The 20,506-nt window shown below is 45.2% G+C and overlaps 1 protein-coding gene and 1 long non-coding RNA gene across 6 annotated transcripts in view; one reads left to right on the forward strand and one right to left on the reverse strand.

The window, feature by feature from the left end:
- Window positions 1-916: 916 nt before the first annotated feature.
- The window catches only part of LOC148540887 (uncharacterized), a 32,626-nt gene continuing 13,036 nt past the window's right edge, over window positions 917-20,506 (forward strand). The window contains exon 1 of the long non-coding RNA XR_015878796.1: window positions 917-937. This is a non-coding gene — a long non-coding RNA (uncharacterized LOC148540887). The remainder of the gene's footprint in view (window positions 938-20,506) is intronic.
- SLC39A11 (solute carrier family 39 member 11) overlaps window positions 17,227-20,506 on the reverse strand; it is a 536,505-nt gene continuing 533,225 nt past the window's right edge. For all 5 annotated transcript variants that reach the window (XM_088474528.1, XM_088474527.1, XM_088474529.1 and 2 more), the window contains one exon: window positions 17,227-17,781. In XM_088474528.1, the coding sequence (XP_088330654.1) occupies window positions 17,703-17,781 (79 nt within the window). In that variant the 3' untranslated portion in view covers window positions 17,227-17,702. The remainder of the gene's footprint in view (window positions 17,782-20,506) is intronic.

Here is a 20,506-nt window from a genome sequence, read left to right on the forward strand (position 1 = left end):
AGAAATTCTGATTTTTTTTTTTTTTTGATTTTTTTTTTCAGGTTTGTGCTTCTGTTTGTTCACATATTTACATTACATTGACCATAAATTATTCCATTTGATGCTGGACCACCAACCTGAGGCACCCCTGCAAGTGACCTGAGGCACCCCAGGGTGCCATGGTGCTCAGTTTGGGAACCATTGACATACACCATTGAAACACATGATTAAGTAAAACACTATTTTTGGAAAACGTGACTGTTTCAGCGATGCTGTGAGTGTTTAAACTTGGACCAGACACTATTCTTAGTAAATTTACCCCTTATTATTACGTCATAAATCAGGTGTATACTGAAACATGTATTAGTTGATAGGTTATTTTATTAAGAATTATTTTGCAAACGATCACTTCTACTGCATAGATAACCTTATTTCCACAACCCTTGTGTACTGTTTTCTGCGGGAGTTTGCTCTATAGTGGTAAAATGTATTATCCGTACACGGCTACAGTAAAGTAACAGCAAGTACCACCCGGGACACACTGTAATGAAAAATACCAAAATGGCTGCAAGGAATTCACTGTAATAGAATTCTCTACCAGAAATGGTACCAACTGGTCATTCAGCACTACTATTCCATACATTAATTTGTTGTACCATGTATATAGTTGACTGTGTACATAAATAAAAAAGTAAAGAAGGCAGGCAGAGCAGTTTTAGGAAGATCTGCTTCATACTGCACTGCAGGGCTAGTTCCGGCTTGAAGCAATTCAGGTGTACGGACATGAGCCAACAGTTTTCCCAGGCCCGTTCTTTCCTGGATCTCACAAGAATAGCAGCATTGTTCCTGTGCGTGCAGAGCTCCTGCTTGGCTTTGGGTTCCGCCCTTGCTCACAAACCACAATTACACCCAGCTGCACCTTGTCCTTTCTGTCTGCATTGCACTCTTTTGGCATCAGGTAAATATAGGCATCCGCACGCGATCCCCGGGGAAAGTGAGGGAGGGAAGTAAGGTTTCCACATTACGGTAACATGCTCCCCTCCTCCCTCATGTTACTGCACACCTCCCTTGGCTGTGTGCTCTTAGAGAAAGGGAATGGCTAAAGAAATGCATTCTTCTGCACTGACTCAGCACTTGTGTGAAAGCCCGGAACACATTAACCCAGCAATGTACAGATTCAAATAGAATTCAGCTAAAGGGTTAAGTATGACTACTTCATATGAGGCTATTGATGGTGCCTAATAATGAATAGATTTACTACAAGGCATGGTTGTGATAAACCAACACTGTAAAATTTCAGCATGAACTAATGTTCAGTTATACTGTATATTAGTTACAATGTAAGTTTGATAAAATGAACTTATGACCTACACACTGTGGATTCTACCAATTTGTGGGTTGAACATGGCTTTTTTTTTGTTTTGTTTTAAAACTGTACAAAAACAGAGGCTCATGTAAAGTTGGTCGCAAGTCCAACTTTTCATTGCAAAATGGCCGTTTCAATCCTGCGCATGCGTAGTAAAAGTGCGTACATCGAAGTCTGTATGAGTGCGATTTTATGTAAATACACTATATATTTAAACAGTATTGCACTAGTTTTTTTTTATGTTTTTCTGCATATATCTGAGGATTTTGTAGAGAACTGTTATCAACTCTATCTGCTGATATGACATCTCACAATGTAAGATATGCTTTTTTAACCTACATGTTATATATGAAAATAATGATACATTAGTAAGATATATAGCATTGGTGAAATGCAGGTCAGATGTGATGTATCAAATCATCAAAGGCTGATCATGTGACTTGCTATAACTCTCTTAGTTATCAATTGTATCTGATAATATACAGACTGTGTAATGTAAGCCTATCTTAACCTGATGGGGTTGTCCTCCGTCATTGTTGCTGCAGTCACGTTAAACAGCCCTTCTAGTCATGCGCAGAGGTCCCATGCGAATTTACTCATTGCTGGGTGTCTTTTCTTATGTCTTTTTCACTGCAAATCTGTCTAACTCGAAATGCGATGCGAATAAGGAGCACAAGCAGACTTTGCTGATTATGATATGTGGCATGTGTATGTTCTGTGTGCGACTGCACCTGTAGTGCTCCCCCTTATGCAGCCAGGCCCCCATTAGTGCCCCTTACACAGTGACCACCCAGTAGTGTTCCCCCTTATGCAGGCCCCCCAGTAGTTATCACACAAAAACATAAATAACAGGCTTACCTGAACTCACTACACTTTCTTCATCTCTGTCCCCCAAATTAACTTCAGCCCAGCGCTACAGCAACCCTGATCATCTCATTCACATCTATCCCACTAACTCTGTCCCGGTCTCCAGTGCCCTCTAAAATTCTAGATATATCTGTAACAAACTGGCCCCCATCCATGACCTTTTCATCTCCAACTCCCTGAATCTCCTAGCCATTGCTGTCATCACCAAAGCCTCGATTCCCCCACTTATACCGCAGCTCTTTCCTCTGGGGGGCCTCAAATACCTCCAGGCTGTGGGTTGCCATGGTGGCGGTATTGGGTCCATCTACCCTCCAGCTTCCCCTACCCTCAGAACCATACCTTTCATTGTCTACATTCGATGCTATTCGCCTCTTCCAATCTGTTCACCTTCAAGCAGCTGTCATTTATCGTCCTCCTGGTCCTCCCTCCAAATGCCTGACAACTTTGTTTCCTGGCTTCCCCACTTCCTCTCTTCAGACCTTCATTCCCTCATCTTAGGTGACTTCAATTCTATAGATGTCCCCACAGAATCCTCTGCCTCTAAACTCCTCCACATCATCACTTGGGGTTAAATTTACTAAGATGGGAGATTCTACTTCTCATTTATCTAGCACCTTCTAGAAGATAATACCAGGAATCTGATTGGTTGCTATGGGCAACATCACTTCTTAATAGAACTCCCATCTTAGTAAATTTACCCCTTGGTCTCTCTCAGTGGACCTCCTTACCCTCCCATGTGAGTTGAGTGGACGCTTACCTGATCTGGTCTTCATTCACTGCTGTGGTATCTCTGATTACACCAATTCCCCATCTCTGACTTCACATTCTCTTTTAACTTATCAATCACCCTTCTCCACCTCTGCCTCCCAAGGCTACCTTCACTAAGCAGAACCTTGAGGCTATTGACACCTTATCCTTATCTTCCCTGGTCAACTTACTTGTCTTCCCCACGATATCTCTCTCTCTCCTGCCATTTCTCTTTACAATGTCTCCCTTACTTCTGCTCTTCATTCTGTTGCTCCGGCGATCACTACTCACCCTCGCAGATCCACATCTCAACCCTGGCACTCCAAAAGCACCAGATACCTGGAAAAGTGCTCATGAACCGCCAAGTGACAGTGGAGGAAATTGCTCTTCTCTGTAGACTTATTCCCATTTCAAATTTATGCACTCAACGAACAGTACCGCCCTCTCTCTAAGTAGTCATATTCAAGTAACTTGTCTCCTTCCAGTCCTCAAACCCGTCGTCTCTTCGCCACTTTCAACTCTACCTTCCATACTCTGCTCTTGACTTTGCCACCCACTTCACATTTAAAATTGACTCCATGTCAGGACATCTCATCACACCAGACCCTCAGCACCCTACCCCCTACTTTTCCAGACCATCCCTCCCCATCCATCTTACCAACTCTGACATCTTTCTCCCCTGTATCTGGAGATGAAGTCATGGCTCTCATACAGTCCTGTACTCTCCAACTCACCCCTTAACACTATCCCCACCCGCCTCCTCCACTACTTCTCTTCTGTTGCCCATCTCTTCAATCTCTCCCTCACATCAGGCTCTTCCTTGTCTCCCCCATTCATAAAAATGCCACCCTTGATCCTAACACTCACTCCAACTAACTATCTTCTCCCGTTTGCCTACAAACTCGAGTGCATTCTCTACAACCACCTTACTGACTTTCTTTCCTCCCACTCCCTGCTTGACCCATTTCAGTCTGGCTTCCGTTCTCTCCACTCGACTGAAACTGCCCTGACTACACTCAACAATGACCTCCTTGATGCCAAATCTAAGGGACACTACTCTTTGCTCATTCTTCTTGACTATTCTTCAGCTTTTAACACTGTGGACCACTCGCCTCTCATTGAAATCCTTTACTAGGTCTGTCTGCGTGACACTAACCTCTTGGCTGTACACCTACCTCTCTGACTACTTTCCTTAGTTCCTCTCATGTCTCCACTCTCGCCCCCCACTTCCACTAACAGGTATCCTCCAGGGTTCTGTTTCAGGACCTCCCCTATGTTCCCTCTACACATCCTCTCTAGGTGATTAATCAGCCTCCAAATATAATCTCTATACTTATAACACAGATCTACCTCTCCCCCTCTCTTTTCACTCGTATCGCGGGTGAAACCCTGCGGCTAATTGGATATGCCCCCACGTCTAAGACTGAGCTGATCATCTTCCCACCCTCCTGCATAGCTTCACTTGCCACAATTTCATTTTTCTATTGGCAGCACAACCATCTCCTTAAGCCCCCAAGTATGCTCTGTTATTTTTGACTCCTTACTCTCCTTCAAACTATTTCAGTACCTTTCACAGTTCTGCTGTTTCCATCTCCAGAAATATTTATTTATATCCTAAGACCAGCGGCAGCTCCTACCCTCTTTGGTGAGGGGGCTGCCGCCGCTGAAAGCAACAGGGTCCTCACTGGCTCCTGCCCCCTTCTGGCTGTGTCCCAACACCTGCGCAATCGATCTATCAGGCGCCGGGACCGGCACTGGCGGCAGGGAGCCATGCATGCGCATTTCACCACTGGCTTCCAAAGGACTGCACTGTCTGCAGCCCCAAGGAGCAAATTAGGGCTGACTGAAAGACAGAGTAGCGGCTTCCTCCTGGAAGCCACTCTCTGCTAATAGCAGCCCGGACTGGTAGTCCCAGGGGGAGGAGACACCTCCCCCCAGGGCTGCCTGTTGTATATGTGACTGGCAGGTGGCACTTCCAATAGGAAGCCACTGCCAGTCACCATGTAGCCAGTGCAGTCAAGGACTACACTGAGGTGGTGGCTTTTGCTAGTCAGCTGCAGCCTCGCAGCCCCTAGGCAAAATCTGCCACTGGCTAAGACCCTTTCTCACCATGGAGGCACGTAAGACCCTCATCCACTCACTGGTCATCTCGAGATTGGACTACTGTAACTTCCTCTTATCTGGCTTTTCTGACTCCAATGTCTCCACTCTAATCAGTCCTCAGTGCTGCTGCCCAGCTCATTCTCTCCAAACATACTATATCTGCCTCCTCTCTCCTGCAAGCTCTACATTTGGCTCCCCTTCAAGATCCAATTCAGCTTCTAACACCCAGTTACAAAGTACTCACACAATCTCCCTTCATACTCCTGCCTGCCCACTTTGCTCCACAAATGCATGCCACCTCTCCTGTCAACGGATTACTTCCTCCCACTTCCGCCTATAAGATTTTGCCTGTGCTGTTCCCTACCTCTGGAATTCCCTCACTCTCCTTATCAGACTCTCCACCTCTACTAAACTTCAAACAGACTCTCAAACCCCACCTCTTCATCAAAGCTATTCACGTCTCATCCTAACCCACTACCCCTTGCTTCTTCCTCACTGTCTACTCCAACAGTTCCGATTTTAGAGATATCCATGGTTGAGCACAGGTGGTTAAGTCAAATTAACTGAGGTACAAATTAAGTCACCTGAGCTGAACCATGGATATCTCTAAAACTGGAACTGTTGGGGAGCCTTGAGGACCGTGTTTTGGAACCTCTTGTCTATTCCATCTGTGTCACTCCTGTCTGCCCTTCCCCTTTAGAATGTTAGCTCTCATGAGCCGGATCCTCATCCTCCCTCTTCTTTCCCTTAGTTATACTATTATGTACTCCCTACAATAGCACCTAACCCTTTGCTGCTGCTGCCGTGTTATTTATTTGAGTGGCATTATGATCACTGATGCAGCAATTGTTATAAACCATGTCCTTGTCCTGCATTGATTTGAACTGTAAGTCACTGTCTTTTGTTTTGCTCATTTGTAAGGCACTGTGGAATCCTCGTCACACCATAAATATAAAGGATAATAATAGGTGTGTGTGTGATAGAGAGAGATGGATCTATCTATCTTGTATTAAGATCTGGTAGCAACAGTTTTGTTCAGGGGGTAAATCTACTATCTAGTGTGTGTAATTACTACCCCCAAATGTGAACCTGGAGCCACACATTCTCATACTCTGCATTATGCTAACACACTTACTTCATCATATGGTGATCAGTGGGAAGGTTACTACACACTCTGCCTAGCTAATGAATGCAGGCAACAGGGAGAACCAAATAGGGGCAACACTGGTGGTACTAGTGCTTTTCTTGCATATGCTCCATCTAAATTTTAGACACTGACTATTACAGGAGACACCCTTTAATGTGAGAGGTTTCCCATGCTAAAAATGTGATATCAGGGTATGAGTGGTTCTCGTGCTATAGTGGCATATAAAGCTTATTTAAAGCCAGTTAGACAGCCTTATCACATTTTGGTATGGTCTTAATCACATTTCTACTTCAGGGTCCATAGGGGGTCCACAGGGTTGACCTTGGGGTATAGGTTGGGAACCAAATCCGGGCACCACGCAGTTAAAGCTTTTAGCTCCCAGGATGCACTTGGGTCCACTCTCCCTATAACCCCACCCCCAGCCAGAGGCACCTCAGTTTAAGTTGTGCCCGGCCGGAGTCGGGTCACCGTTTAGTGCAGTGGGGAGCTGATTAGCAGCCCCTAAGCTTTATTTTTTCTAAAGGACAGAGTTTTTTATTTTTCCTTTGGATTCTTCAGAGCGGCAGCGTCAGACTGTCCATAGGACGTCTAAGCTGCCGCTCCGTCACCCCGCTGGCGCTGAGACGCCAGTACAGATCTGGGGATCTCAGCGGGACCCCAGAGTCTGTACTAGCCGGACTCTGCGGGCGCCCAGGACTGCTGCCGGATTCACGGGGAGCAGGTAAGGCGCGGGTCACCGCTTGCGGTGATCCGCGCATTTGAAATGCAGTCCTGTGCCTCCGGTCTCTGGGGACAGACCGGAGGCGCCGGCAGTGGCGGCGGGCCCCCCATACCCCGTGTGTCCACTAGACCACCAGGGACTTAGTGTTCGGTGCAGGGAGCCGGCGTCCCGGGGGTTAATAGCCGGCCAGGGGAGACAGCCTTCCCTGTTACAGCGGCTCCTCCCCTCAGCTCAGCGCGCCTTTCAGTATCCATAGTCTGGCGTCGCTGAGCTGCTTCCTCCGCGGGCCACGCTTCTTCTGAGGTCTCCAGCGGCCATTTTCTCTGTGGTGCAGCAGAAATCTCTGGAGATGGCAGTTGGTCCAGTCCCCCTGCGTACCTCACCATTAGGTCAGTGTACACAGCGCTGTAGCCTTCCCAGACACTGAATCTGGGTAAGTTGCATGCAGTGTAATAGTGCAGTATATTATATGACATGTTTATGTATATATGTGTATATCTGCATTGTATGTGACTTATGCTAGTGCTGACTGTACTTTATTCTCTCACCTGTCAGTGTATATCTATCCCTTTCCTTATCTGCCCTAATACAGCTGTACTTGGGGTGGTTCTGAGACCTCACATTTATATACTTGTTAATATTTGTGAGGTTTGTCACATACTGTTGCGTGCTGCACGTTGCCATATTTTGAGTGGAACTGTGTGTTGCATACGCTGAAAATGGGTCCCTGCAGCTAATTTTTAGTTTCAGTCAGGACCAGTATAGCGCTGCTTGATCACAAGCCTTGGTCAGATATGTCTGACCAGGAGATAGAGCGTTATACTGCACCCATTTTTACTATCCTGCAAGCCATGTGCTGCAGGTGTTAGTGCGGAGGATTTAACTCTTAAAGGGTTCTGTATGTGGCGTCATCGGGTGCCGGTCCCTTTCACGACCCCCTTGGGCTGTTTGTTTTCTCGGGATCCTCTTAATTGCGGATCGCCGGGCGGGCCCCATTGTTGTACCTCACTTGGGGTTACTTCACCATACTGCCCTTTTCATCTCAGGGTATCTCGCAGTTTCTTGCACTCTTCCCCTGTGACACAGACTACCGCTCCCTACAGGGGTTTTTTCGAGTATATGAATTCCCCCTGGTGCCACAATAGTCTGTCATGCCCCTTGCAGGGATTACCACAACAGCCACCCTGGGTGGAAGTCGTTTTTCTATGAAACGCAAATTGGCGTGGTTGACGCCCTGTGGTTACTTCCCACTTGGCTCTACCGTGAACTGGATACTGTTTTGGGCTCTTTCCCTCTTACACGGGGGGGAAGCCTATCTCAAGTATTATTATCCCTGCTTTCGGGCTGGTAGCAGGTCCATTCTGGTTAGAGTGAATGTTGACCTGCACCTGTATCATACACCCTCAGTATTACGTGCATTCTGGGTCCCTGTTGCTGACTAGCGGGTGGATCGCAGGGCGGGACTCTGGCTGTTGCCAGATATGAGGTATTACAACAGTGTTTGGTCTCCTGTCCCAAATTCCCTGAGGGTCATCATGAGCCCCTCCTGGGGTGGATGGGCGTGTTACTCGTCGGATTACAGACGTTACTACGCATCCCATTCCTGCGTGGTCGGATTCTTCTGATCCGTAGGTGGTAACTCTGCCTGAAATCAGTATACTCGCTTTCAGGGGTTGTTAACCAACCATGCTATAGCCATGGTAGGATGGGTAATACTATTGCATACTGAGCTGATGTATTTGTAATGTTTTTCCCCTCCAACACGTCTGGGGTTCAAGTGTATTTGGTCGCTCACGTAATATATGCAGTTGTCATAGGTGGACATGCCTATATTGGATACCAGCTCCAAACTTTCAGAGTTCCGGCTGCGACGGTATCCTCCGTAATACCCTATGGCTGCGCTCTGGGAATGCAGAGGTGCAGATACCATCTATAGGGTATATCTGACCTTGACAGTGGCAGTACAACTTTCCCGCCGTCAGCTATGCTCACTACGGGGCCTCAGACTATTAAGTCTTTTTGTCCTCTGGGTCAGCCTAAAGGTCTGTTTTTTCATAGACTGTCGGCCTTTACAAGGGCTGACATATCCAGTTCCGAGCAGGCCTGGACTGCCAGCCGATCCTGCTTCTGAACCAACGGATATATCGTCAGCCTGACGAGACAGGCCTACCACTGGGAGATGGCGATTTCTCAGTTTGCCCGGTACTAGTGTCTAGTTGCCGCGGCTACGTGGGTAGGAGGGTACGCCCTCTCTTTGCTCAGGCGGCCTATTTCCATGTGATGGTACGCAGGCCCTTATTCGGAACAGGGCCTTACAAATCCAGAAAGCTATACAGTTGTTGCGGTAAGCGGAGCTAATTGGGCCATCCCCACTTTCTCAGCGAGGGACTGGTTGTTCTGCTTTCTTTCTGGTGCGGTGGCTGAATGGTCCTCTTTGGCCTATTCTCTGTCTCAATTCCCCGAACCAGTTCCTAAAGCTACCTGGGTTCAGGAAGCAATCCCTATGCTCCATCATACTATGTTTGGAACCCGGGGACTTTATGGTATCACTGGATATACAGGACGCGTGCCTACGGGTACTTACAGAGACCTTACCTCAGCATGGACTGAGGTTTGCTGTATCACAGCACTTACGATTTTTCGGGCTCTGCCTGTTGGGACTGATCTCAGTCCCACAGGGGTTTACCAGCATTTGGGATTTTCTGACAGTTCTTCTGTTCAGTATATCCCAATGCTCCTGTACCTGGATGGCCTCCTGCTCTTAGCAGGATCACCGGGGTACTTTACAGCCGGGTCTGGTTGACTGTGGGTTCTTCAGGGTGCAGACGTTTAATCAAGGGGAAAAAAGTCCTCCCTGCATCCCTCTCTGGGTATTCTTCACCTAGGAGCCCTGCTGGATTCTCAAAATCTGAGAATTCTTCTGGCTTAAGACGGCATCTCCACTCTTCCATTAGGAGTACATGGATGTCTGCGCAGTCGCCATATGTCTTTACACTCTGGGATGCATGGTCCACTATTCAGTGTCTGCCTTTGGAAGGGTGGAATGGGCTCAGTTCCATTCCAGGCCTTTCCATAATTGGCTTATCTACAGATGGAACGAGTTTTTTCTGTCGGATCACTGTTCAAACGATGATGCTCTCCCCGGAGGCAAGTCGGTCCCTTTTCGGGTGACTATGGCCATCTCGTCCAGGGTATTCTTTGCTAAGGACAGTGTCTGGTTCGCATCCATTTCAGTGCAATTGGATGTCTGTCGATTCCACCCTGTCAATTAACTTGTTGGAACTTTAGCCTGTCTTGGGCTTCACTCTGGCATAGCCCTTGTTTCCAGGTGAACCTGAAAAAGTTCAGTCCGACAGGGTCAGAACAGTGGCTTCCTTTTTAGCAATACTGTTCGTTGGGTGGCAATGTCAGGTATGTCATACATTCGGGAATTGTCTGAGGGTCTCCTCCCGACCATCTCGACAGTGTTCATTTCGGGTGCTCTCCATTGGGAAGCGGGAGTCCTCAGCCGTTACGACGTGCATCCCGGGGACTAGTCTCTTCCCCAAGAGAGGTTTCATCTCCTGGTGAGCAGGGGGGGGGGGCCCTCCTGAGGTGACACTCATGGCCTTCTGACTCTATCACACTATGGTGTTACAGTCCAACTCTGGGGATTCTGAAGCAACCTTCAGTGACTCTTTGTCGGTGAAGGGGTTCTTCCAATTTGCGTACCTGTGTTCTCCAGTCTCCATTCTTCCTCGAGGGAAGTGTTTCAATAGAGACAGAGATGCTTTCCTGCTGGTGGCTCCTGATTGCCCCAGATGTCAGGGGTACTTGGTTTTTTGGAGTCTCTCCATCGATACTCCATTCCTGATGCTTCGCTACCCAGACCTGTTGTCTCAGGGTCCTGAGGTTTGCCTTGGACCTGGGTCGTTTGTCTTTGACTACGTCCCTATAGTGGTCTTACGGCTTCCATGGCTTTGTCATCGTTGGAATGATTGGAGCACATGGATCAGCTTTTGCTGGGACCTACCACAATCTGTGGCAGCCATAATTCTTATGGTATTATACCTATCAATACGATCCTCTGGTGTCCAGGATTTCCAGATTTTCTGGCATTCCTTCCGGCTGGCTTGGGTTTCTCCCTCGGCCTGGCCTTCCTGACAGTGCAGATCTCTACACTGTCAGTATGATTAGGTTATGGAATTGCTCCGCTCTGATATCCAGTTCATCCTTTGGAGTGTTCTCTGGATTATGCCTCCATTTGTCCTCCCTAGGGTCTCCTTGGGAGTTAGTAGTGGTTCTTCGTTAACTCCGGGGAAAGTTAATGGAACCGCTGGTTGTAATAGCCATTACATGGTCTATTGCTTTGGCTTTCTCTCTTTCTATCAGGGAGTTTATATCAACCAGGTGAGTGTCGGAATTGGGAGCGTTCTCATGTGGCTCCCTCTTCTGGAGGGCATCTTGTTAGGGTGTGAGTTGCTCTCACCCTGTGTTTCTTTTTCAGGTTCCATATTATTCTGGAACTTATGGTGCGGCCATTCAGTCCCCAGTCCTCTCGGCTGGTGTGGCCTCATTGACTGTGGTCCGGCCTCTGTGGATTTATGTGATCCATTCAAGTTCCTGACGGAAATCGGACTCCTTATTGGTGGTCTGAGATTTCTGGTTTTAACAGGAAAGGATGGCCGGCCTATGGCCATATGTTGGCTGGACGGCCTCGTATGTCTTCTTCAGGGGCCTACCCATGGGTAGGCCTTTCTGTTGTTGCTGCTTGTTTTTTTTTTTTTCTCGGGCCATGTAACCCTCGTGGGTGGCTCGCGGTGGCACCTTGGCTGGTTTGCCTTGCTAGGTGGCCACCTGGTCTTCTGTCTACACCTTTTTAAGGTTCTAGGCATTGTTTTCCTTTGCCTCTCAGGATGCTTCCTTTTTGGCGGCGGATTCTCCTCTCAGCACAGGAGCGTCCCCTCCCTTGGTTGAACTGCTTTGGGACATCCCCAAGGTCAACCCTGTGGACCCCCTATGGACCCTGAAGTAGAAAACAAGAGATATGGTAAGAACTTACCTTTGTTATCTCTGTTTCTACGAAGTCCATAGGGTCCACAGGGCGCCCGCCCTGACGCACCTGGCTTCAAATGGGCTGTGTGACTGGTCACCGGTTTTCCGTCTTCCATTTCTGTGAGTATGGTTATCGAGTGTTCCAGTTTTCTCTCTTTTTTTCTCCTCCTCCGGCCTTTGGCTACTTACAAACTGAGGTGCCTCTGGCTGGGGGTGGGGTTATAGGGAGAGTGGACCCAAGTGCATCCTGGGAGCTAAAAGCTTTAACTGCGTGGTGCCCGGATTTGGTTCCCAACCTATACCCCAAGGTCAACCCTGTGGACCCTATGGACTTCGTAGAAACAGAGATAACAAAGGTAAGTTCTTACCATATCTCTTGTTTTTACAATGCTGAGCCAAGATGAATGTGCGTGACATGGGGGAACATACTTTAAGCATGTAGGTATGAAGGCAAAGATTAAGTGAAAAAAAAATAGCTCTCACATAGCTGTTTATTGTGGAATTATACTACTAGTGGCTATACATAGTGTTTTTAAAGAAAGACACTCCATCCATATTAATATGTATTGAGCACTGTCTCCCCTTGTAGATAATACCATAGCCTGGTTGCTCTTCCGATAATGATTTCAAATCATTTGTTCGCTCCAGTTAACTTAAAACACAACTCGAGTGAACTGTTCTGAAGTTACTGCAGGCGTCAGAACAAGATGTGTAAGCGTATTTAAAGAATGTGCTTATCTGACCGAGTCATGTCTGCAAAATATATCTTTCTACATTACGATGGCTTTCCTTTAGTTGCAGTGGATGTGCTTTCCTAATGCTGGGCATACACTCTACAATTATCTATCAGATATCTGTCCAATCTGGCTGGTTGGAATGAAAATCTGGTAATATATGGGAGCCAATGACAATCGACTATTTGCTCACAAACACTGAAAAACAGACAAAAATGGTCATCCAGACAAATTGGTTAAATCCATACTTGCCTACTTTTGAAAAAGCATTTCAGGGAGATTGTGAAAGCAGCACCTATGAGTGTGGTGGTAAAGTGGGCGTGTACTGATACATCTGAGAGGCGTGTCATAAAATTGATTTACATCCACATGTAAATGAGCCCCAAAGCAGTTAGTAAGATCTACTTGTTGATGAAAACACACTGATACTTCTCAGAAAATACATGCAACCATAGGGATCATTGTGCCTTATAACCAATGCAGGGAAATTATACTAATGATCCCATTTGAATGTATATATCTCTGTTGTTTCTTTATATAACAATGTCATAATGGGGGTAAGGTGAAATGAGGGAGATTGTTAGACTCTTCAGGGAGATTGCTGCTATTTCAGGGAGTCTCCCTGACAATGCGGGAGAGTTGGCAAGTATGGTTAAATCAAATGAATTTAACGAATTTGACCAATTATTTTTGCCCATTTTCCAGTGTTTAAGACCATATGGTCGATTGTCATTGGCTCCCATACATTACCAGATTTTCATTCCAAACAGCCAGATTGGACAAATATCTTACAGATATTTGTCCAGAGTGTATGCCCAGCATAAGATGCACTGACTATTAAGCATTTACTAGACCAATATTTATACTGACCTTAAATATCTTTGTACATAACTATAGTCACCTGAGGGGCATATCCAATTGCAGGAGAAATTTCGAAAAACACTGCATCTGCAAGGTTTTTCCTATTCAATTGCTATATAGAAAATAGTTGCAGTAATTTCTATAGGAATTACCATGGCTAAGTTCTCGCAGCACCAGAACAGGTCTAAAAAAAAATAAAAATAAAAAAAATGGAAATTCCTATTCTAAGCTAAAAATGTCCGGGACCCCTTCAGAACCCATTGGACAGCAACCCCCCCCCCCCTCCCCTAAATAACTAGGCAATTGGAAGTTGTCAATTAGCCTAATTGGCTCAATAATTACATGTCTATAGTGGTTGTTAAAAACACTAATGGCCTCAAATGACCACAAATTAATATTTTTTTGTTAATATTTGCACCCCAAACTTAATTAAAGCATTTAGTTAAAGGAATATTAATTGCTATATATTTTATATATATATATATATTTTTTTTTTTAATTGGCCTAACATTACTCCAAAATCACTTTCTCTACTTTTTATTTGCATTTTTTGTATAAAAGTCATTTTTTTTTTTTACTTAAAATAAAAATAAATACTTTCACAAATGAGCCAATTAATGCACTTTTTAAAAAAACATATATTTTTCTTTGGGACAGTAAAAACCATTATTACTGTTACCCAATATCTTTTTAGGGTACAGGCTGGTTCTCTTCTTCTTTTTTTTTTTTCCATTCCTGTGGGGTTTTGAGTGAAAAAATGTGATGACTTTTTCCCAATTGGATACTGCGTGTATCAGGAGCGTGGGAGCATGCATATCTGCATCAATAGAAAATTGATCGTGATGCCCATGTACATTTTTGCAGGGAAAATCTCGCCAGTAATTGGATATGCCCCGAAAACTAAATTTTTCACATTAAGCAGTGTTCTCCCCAGGCTGTTTTCTGCGGGCGCTTCGCCTGGCAGAAACAACCTGCCGTCCGGCACTTTTCACTGCTGACCACCGATGGCCTCTGGAGGCTTCTTTAGCCTCCAGTCACTTCAATCACTCCAGAGGCCAGTGATGCACTGTGAGGGTGACGTCATGACTTCACCCGCGACGTGAGGAGCGTGCCCCGCGCACCTGCTGGAGCTAGTTAGATCCAGTCTAGTTAGATCTAGTCAGCGTGAGGCAGCAGCGAGCGGGAGAGTGGCCAGCAAGTAAAAGTAAGTGCTGGGGCCAGGACCAGTCTGGGGGCACTATTTAAGTCTGGGGCCACTGCATAAAGGGGCCAGCCTGGGGGCACTGCATAAGGGACACTTTAAACCTGGGGGCACTGCATAAAGGGCCAGCCTGGGGGCACTATTTAAGCCTGGGGGCACTACATAAGGAACCAGTCTGCGGACACTACATAGGGGCACTGCATAAGGGCAAAGCTAAACTACAGGGGGCAATGCATAAAGGGGAAAACTACAGGGGGCACTGTATAAAGGGCACAAATACAGGGGGCACTGCCTAATGGGCACTTTTGACTGAGAGCCAGTAGGGGAGTAGCCTGAGACATGTTGGGCTGGATTGGTCTGGGAGATGCCCCTTTTCCCGGTTTGCGCATAATTGCGAAGGCCCCCACCCGGCTACTTTTGGATGCCATCTGGCTGGAAAAAATTTCTGGGGAGAACGCTGCATTAAGCAATGTTTAACCTGACTATAATGTAGCCAATCTATTCTATTTAATTAATAAGGATGTAACCCCTAACACAACAATATGGGCGTAAAATCTGCAAACCCTCTACAGTAAGTTGTACTGTGCAGACGTCCAGAACCAGTGCGCACAGAGTCACAGTTGTGATTGAGTCACACGTTCTGAGAAATTTATTGGGCGGTGCCTGAGAGGTGGGTAAGAGAACGCACAGACATGGTCCATCTTATGGGCATGTTATGGGACTATCGCTGAACTGATTGTGAAACCAGATGCATATAAATGTGTTCTTATACATCTTTGCTTCAGGTGTCTTTCTGCAGAAAATGTAATGCAATGCGACTAGGATGCACCAGCAGACTGTGCTGATTAATTTGATATGTGACACTTCGAGAAGGAGGAGAGAAATGGACATCCATGCAAATTGTTCTTTAATAATTGCTTCTAATAATTGTATCTACTGTGTTAATCTAGTCCACCTATTTGGGCTAGCAGGCCCCTGAATGGTGACCTGCAGTAGTTATGCTCCTACATAACTTAGCGCGCTCAAAGAATACAGATCTCTTTTATTTTCTTGGCCATCTACAATAAGCAGCTGGCCAGTGAATGGTAAACCATTAAGAGAGTACATTTCCGAGTGTTACAACCCAGCTGTGTTCCTTCTGTAGACCTGCACATAAGAATAAGGAGAGGAGGAATCTGAAGAGACACCTCCTTACTCTCATATAGCTCTTTCCAGCTGAAGATGGCGGTTAGCTATCGGAGACTAGCTTCAGTTTTTCAGAGCTTGTTGAATTGGACAGGACTGCTGTTCTGATAAAAGGATTACGTGGACATCAGTATTCAGTGGTATGTCGGTTTAACACAGGAGATATCAGTGATTTTCTCCTGTGTTCAATACCCGTATTAACTTTTATGTGAGTTATTCAAGCCGAAACAGACATTAACTTTGGATCAAGTATAATAATATACTGGCTTCAGACAGAGGGGTAGATATATTAACCGCCGAAGCGGCATCAGCGCACGTTACATGCGCTGATACTGCTTCTCCCACATGTATGATTGGGAGGCTGGGCAGTAAATGACAGGGGCGCCCCTTATCGGCGCTGCTTTCTACACGATGCGTGCCGCTATAATCTCCCCCAATGGCACAAGTTTTCACAGAATTAATAAAGTTGTTTTCCATGGTCAAGGGGGTCACCGCCTTATACCAAGTCTGAATTTGTTTTTTACGTTAAATTCCTTATGTCACATAACTCTTCTTTAACTCCAATTTTATCCCCCATCTCTATAAATCCCAGTTTTACTATCACTGTCATAGATTTAATTTCTATACAGTAAAAGCAGCAGTTTCTTTGTCTGTCACACTTGGAAGCAGAGTTGTAGTGGTGGGGTTCCCTGCGGTTACATGTCTCCTTCATTCTGCTGCTGAAAGTGTCACCCGCTGGTGGACAATGTTAAAGCTGCTTGTGAATGGTTAGTGGCTGGCCAGGAGCTTCTCATTACATAAGTTCTGGCAGCCAATGGTACACTAAATAAGGCACAGCAATAGCTCTTGCAGCCAGTTATAGTACAGGGGCAGGATTACATTGAGGCTTTATAATATGATAATTCAGGAATGTATTACAATAGTAGTCATGTTACTAGTTAACAGTAATGCTAAGAGCCTGAAAGAGGTATAGATTTTGCATTATGACCCTCGGCAACAGTACAAAAGGTCAAGTGAGCAGTTAACCAATTAATTATCTTAAGACTAAACAGTCAGCAAAATGTTGGAAACAGAAACACAAGTTCATTCATTCTTAAAATCTCAAGTAGTTGCAGCAACGTGTGTTCAGTGCATCCAAGGACTACATTAAAATTATCCAGCCAGCAGTCCTCCAGTGATGCATCACCAATGAGTCTAATCGTCTTGCCAGTGGTTTAATAAAATAATAATAAAAACACCATCCAAATGACTTGCATAAAAATTAAAGGTGTAACACTGGTATATATAGAAATATTTATTTACCTTGTAACTGCCAACAGCATAGCACTAATTTTATAGAGGCATATAATGTTTTCTTATACAGTAAGAAAAGTGTCTTCAGTTGTCTATTACTGCTATTGTTATGCAAAGTAAAACATTTCCTTACTGAGGTAAAAACCTGTCACATTCAGTTTAGATTCCATTTTACCAGGCAATTCACTATCCTCCGCACCATCCCAAACCACCCACCACACAGATAGCACATTAATTCACTTCTTCCATAGACTATGCTAGCCACACAACCCTACATCCATTTCTGAAAAGATCATCCCTTTTTAAATTATTTCCAATTCATCAGCATGCAAATTACCAGATAAATAGACACAGTTGATCATTGTATAAAAGCTATCATCATTTTTCAAAAACTGTAAACATTTGAGATATTGCGCCCAGCGCATCTTCCAGTCGTTTTAGTCAATTTACGCTGCAGTGCTCAGTTAACTCAGTCCGACATCTAAGGACATCATCACAATAAAGCCAAATATACAGGTCCAGGATGCCAGTTTTCCATTGCCTCTGTGATAAAGACAAAATGTTTAGAACATATATTCAAAATTTAAAAGAAAAGCGTAATGAACTGTACATAATTATTTAATGAAATCATATTGGAAACGGTGGAATTGGTTTACAAGGTGCATTTGACTGGGGTCTGTGAATGTCATTGTATCTTCATCTCTTGTGTGACTGCTGTTTTTAAATAGAAGAATCGGTTGGCAATAGGAATGTTCACAGCAGCGAGAGGGGAGTGTCTATGTAGCTTTACAGAACACAATCTTGGTGGAGTTTGTATATTTTCCCCATAGGTTTCCTCTCACATCAATAAATATGTAGTATGTTGACATTCTAAATACTTTTAACTCCACATTTATCTTCCCACTTTCCTCCAGTTTATCACTTTTACCTTCACTTTTATTTCCATGCCCCCAGCACTGAGCCCAGACACTAAAAAATCCCCACTACTTCTTTCATCATGGCTCCTACAGACATGGGATCACACTTGTATGAAAGAGGCGAGTACCCAGAGGGACTCTTACATAGAGATTGTCTGGTTATCAGTTGTGCACCCTATTGCAAATTAAAAAAATAGATGGAATACATAAGTTACACACATTGCCAAACTTACTTGGTAGATGTATGAAATATGAAGTGTGCCCACCCCCCATGCTAGAAACTGATGATTTCAGTCATATGAAAGAAATAAGGTATACATTTTATGCACAGAATAATTCCTGACATTGATGTTGGAATGTGACCAGCCCAAAAAGTACCAACATCCTCAATACAAAGCTTCCACAGTGAAGGATTGAAGTGAATAACATCATGGCAGTGGTCATGTATATAAATGCTGCAGTGCCCGTCTCCCATAATCATGGCTGCATGAGAGACTCTGTAACTGATGCCTTTGAAAGAGAGGCGAATGTTGTGATGCATTTGGTAGGGGCTTCAGTGACCAAGAAAACGTAACTTGCTAATGCTCCATACTGCTGCACATGAAACATCAGGGGTAAATTATCATCCGCAATAGGAGTTATCTGCTAGTCAGAAGACACACACACACATGCTGCAAACTTCATTCATCTCACATGCATAGTACCATTCTCCCAATTGTATTATGGGGAATGTAAATATTATGCTTTCAGAAATAGAATTGATGCTATGATAAAATCGCACAAAGCAGATTATTACCTGGCATTAGATAACACTTAAGGTGCCCACACACATACCGATCTGCCCACGATCAGCCGATGTGTACGATTTGTGTACGACTTCCCTTGAAACACTCCCCGGCAGCTCTGCACACGATCTCCACACTATTTGCACACGATTTGGTGTCCAATCTTCAAACGATCTCTCCTGCATCCAGACTTTTTACAGTGCATCGTGTCCTAGATTGTCAGATCTGCCCTACTGCACGGCAGATCTGACGATGCGATGTGCGACCAGTGGGGACGCGCATCGCATCGTGATCGTGAGTTGGGACTCACGATTTGGCCATATTTTACATGATCTGTCGTTCCAATGTGTCGGAATCGGCAAGATCGTTTAAAATATCGCTATGTGTGTGGGCACCTTTAGACATGTACTACATCTGTGTATGATACATAGGTAACTGGTGATATCCAAACTCTATGGGGTCGATCCAATTAGCCGCGATGATCTCGCAGGCGCGAGTCATCACGGCAATGGGCGCACTTTACAGGAAGCCGGAATTTGCAGAATTGTGTTCAGAGCAGGCCACGAAGGGTGCGAGATGCCGGTCCATTGCCGGCGGTTCAATGCCGTTGCAACAGCGACTCGCACCCTTCGCGGCTAATTGGATTGACCCCGATGCTTCTGTCCTTTCTGATACTCATGGTTGATTCTGAAAGTGCTTAATCTGCGCTACTATCTGAAGCCAAGAGGCATATTCAATTGGGTGCAAGAATAGCAAAAAACCCGCACGTGTGAGGTTTTCCTGCAGGTACGGGTTTTTTGCTATTCAAATAGGTGCAGATTTTTTCTACTTTTATGCGCCGGGAGGCTTTATTCTCGCACCTCCAGAGCAAGTGTGATTTATTTATTTTTTCCCTAAAATCGTTAATTTAATGAAAAATCAGCGGGACTTGCTCTGGCACCCTGGCCATACACCCACCTGAGAACTAATTAAGCAATTGAAAGTTTCCAATTAGCTTAATTAGTCCTTAATTACTCACCTTCTGCAGTGCTGTCTTCTTCATCCAGCGTTGGAAGCCGGGACTTCTGCTGCAAGGTGAGTATGTCAGTGTGTGTTACTGTTTTGTAAGTGTGTGTGTGTGCCCCCTTCGGAATGGGCACTGGGAGAACTACATCTCCCTGGAGCCTCCCAACAGCCCCCGGGACTCCCAGCAGCCCCCTCTCCAGTAAGAAGATAGAGGGGAGTCGCGGAGACCCCCTGGCAGGTAAGTGCAGATTAAAAAAATATATATATTTTACGCAGCGCAGGGTTTTCAGAGCTGAAAACCCTGCGACCAATTTTTTTTTAATTGGATACCGTGGATATTGGGAGCACGCATACCCGCGGTATTCTAAAATTGGGCGCAAGGTTTTTTCCTCACTAAACCTCGCGCCCAATTGAATATGCCCCCAAGAGTAGGTCTGACATTGCACCTGTGAGGCAGAAACAGCCAGTGTCTGTTCAGTGCTGGCATAGTAACCTCTTCTTTGTCCCAGGACTGATTAATACGCCGTCCCATTCATATGGAACCACTTGTGAAACTTATTT

The sequence above is a fragment of the Taudactylus pleione genome, unplaced genomic scaffold, assembly GCF_031769625.1.
Source record: "Taudactylus pleione unplaced genomic scaffold, aTauple2 ptg000016l, whole genome shotgun sequence".
NCBI classification, from domain to species: Eukaryota; Metazoa; Chordata; class Amphibia; order Anura; family Myobatrachidae; genus Taudactylus; species Taudactylus pleione.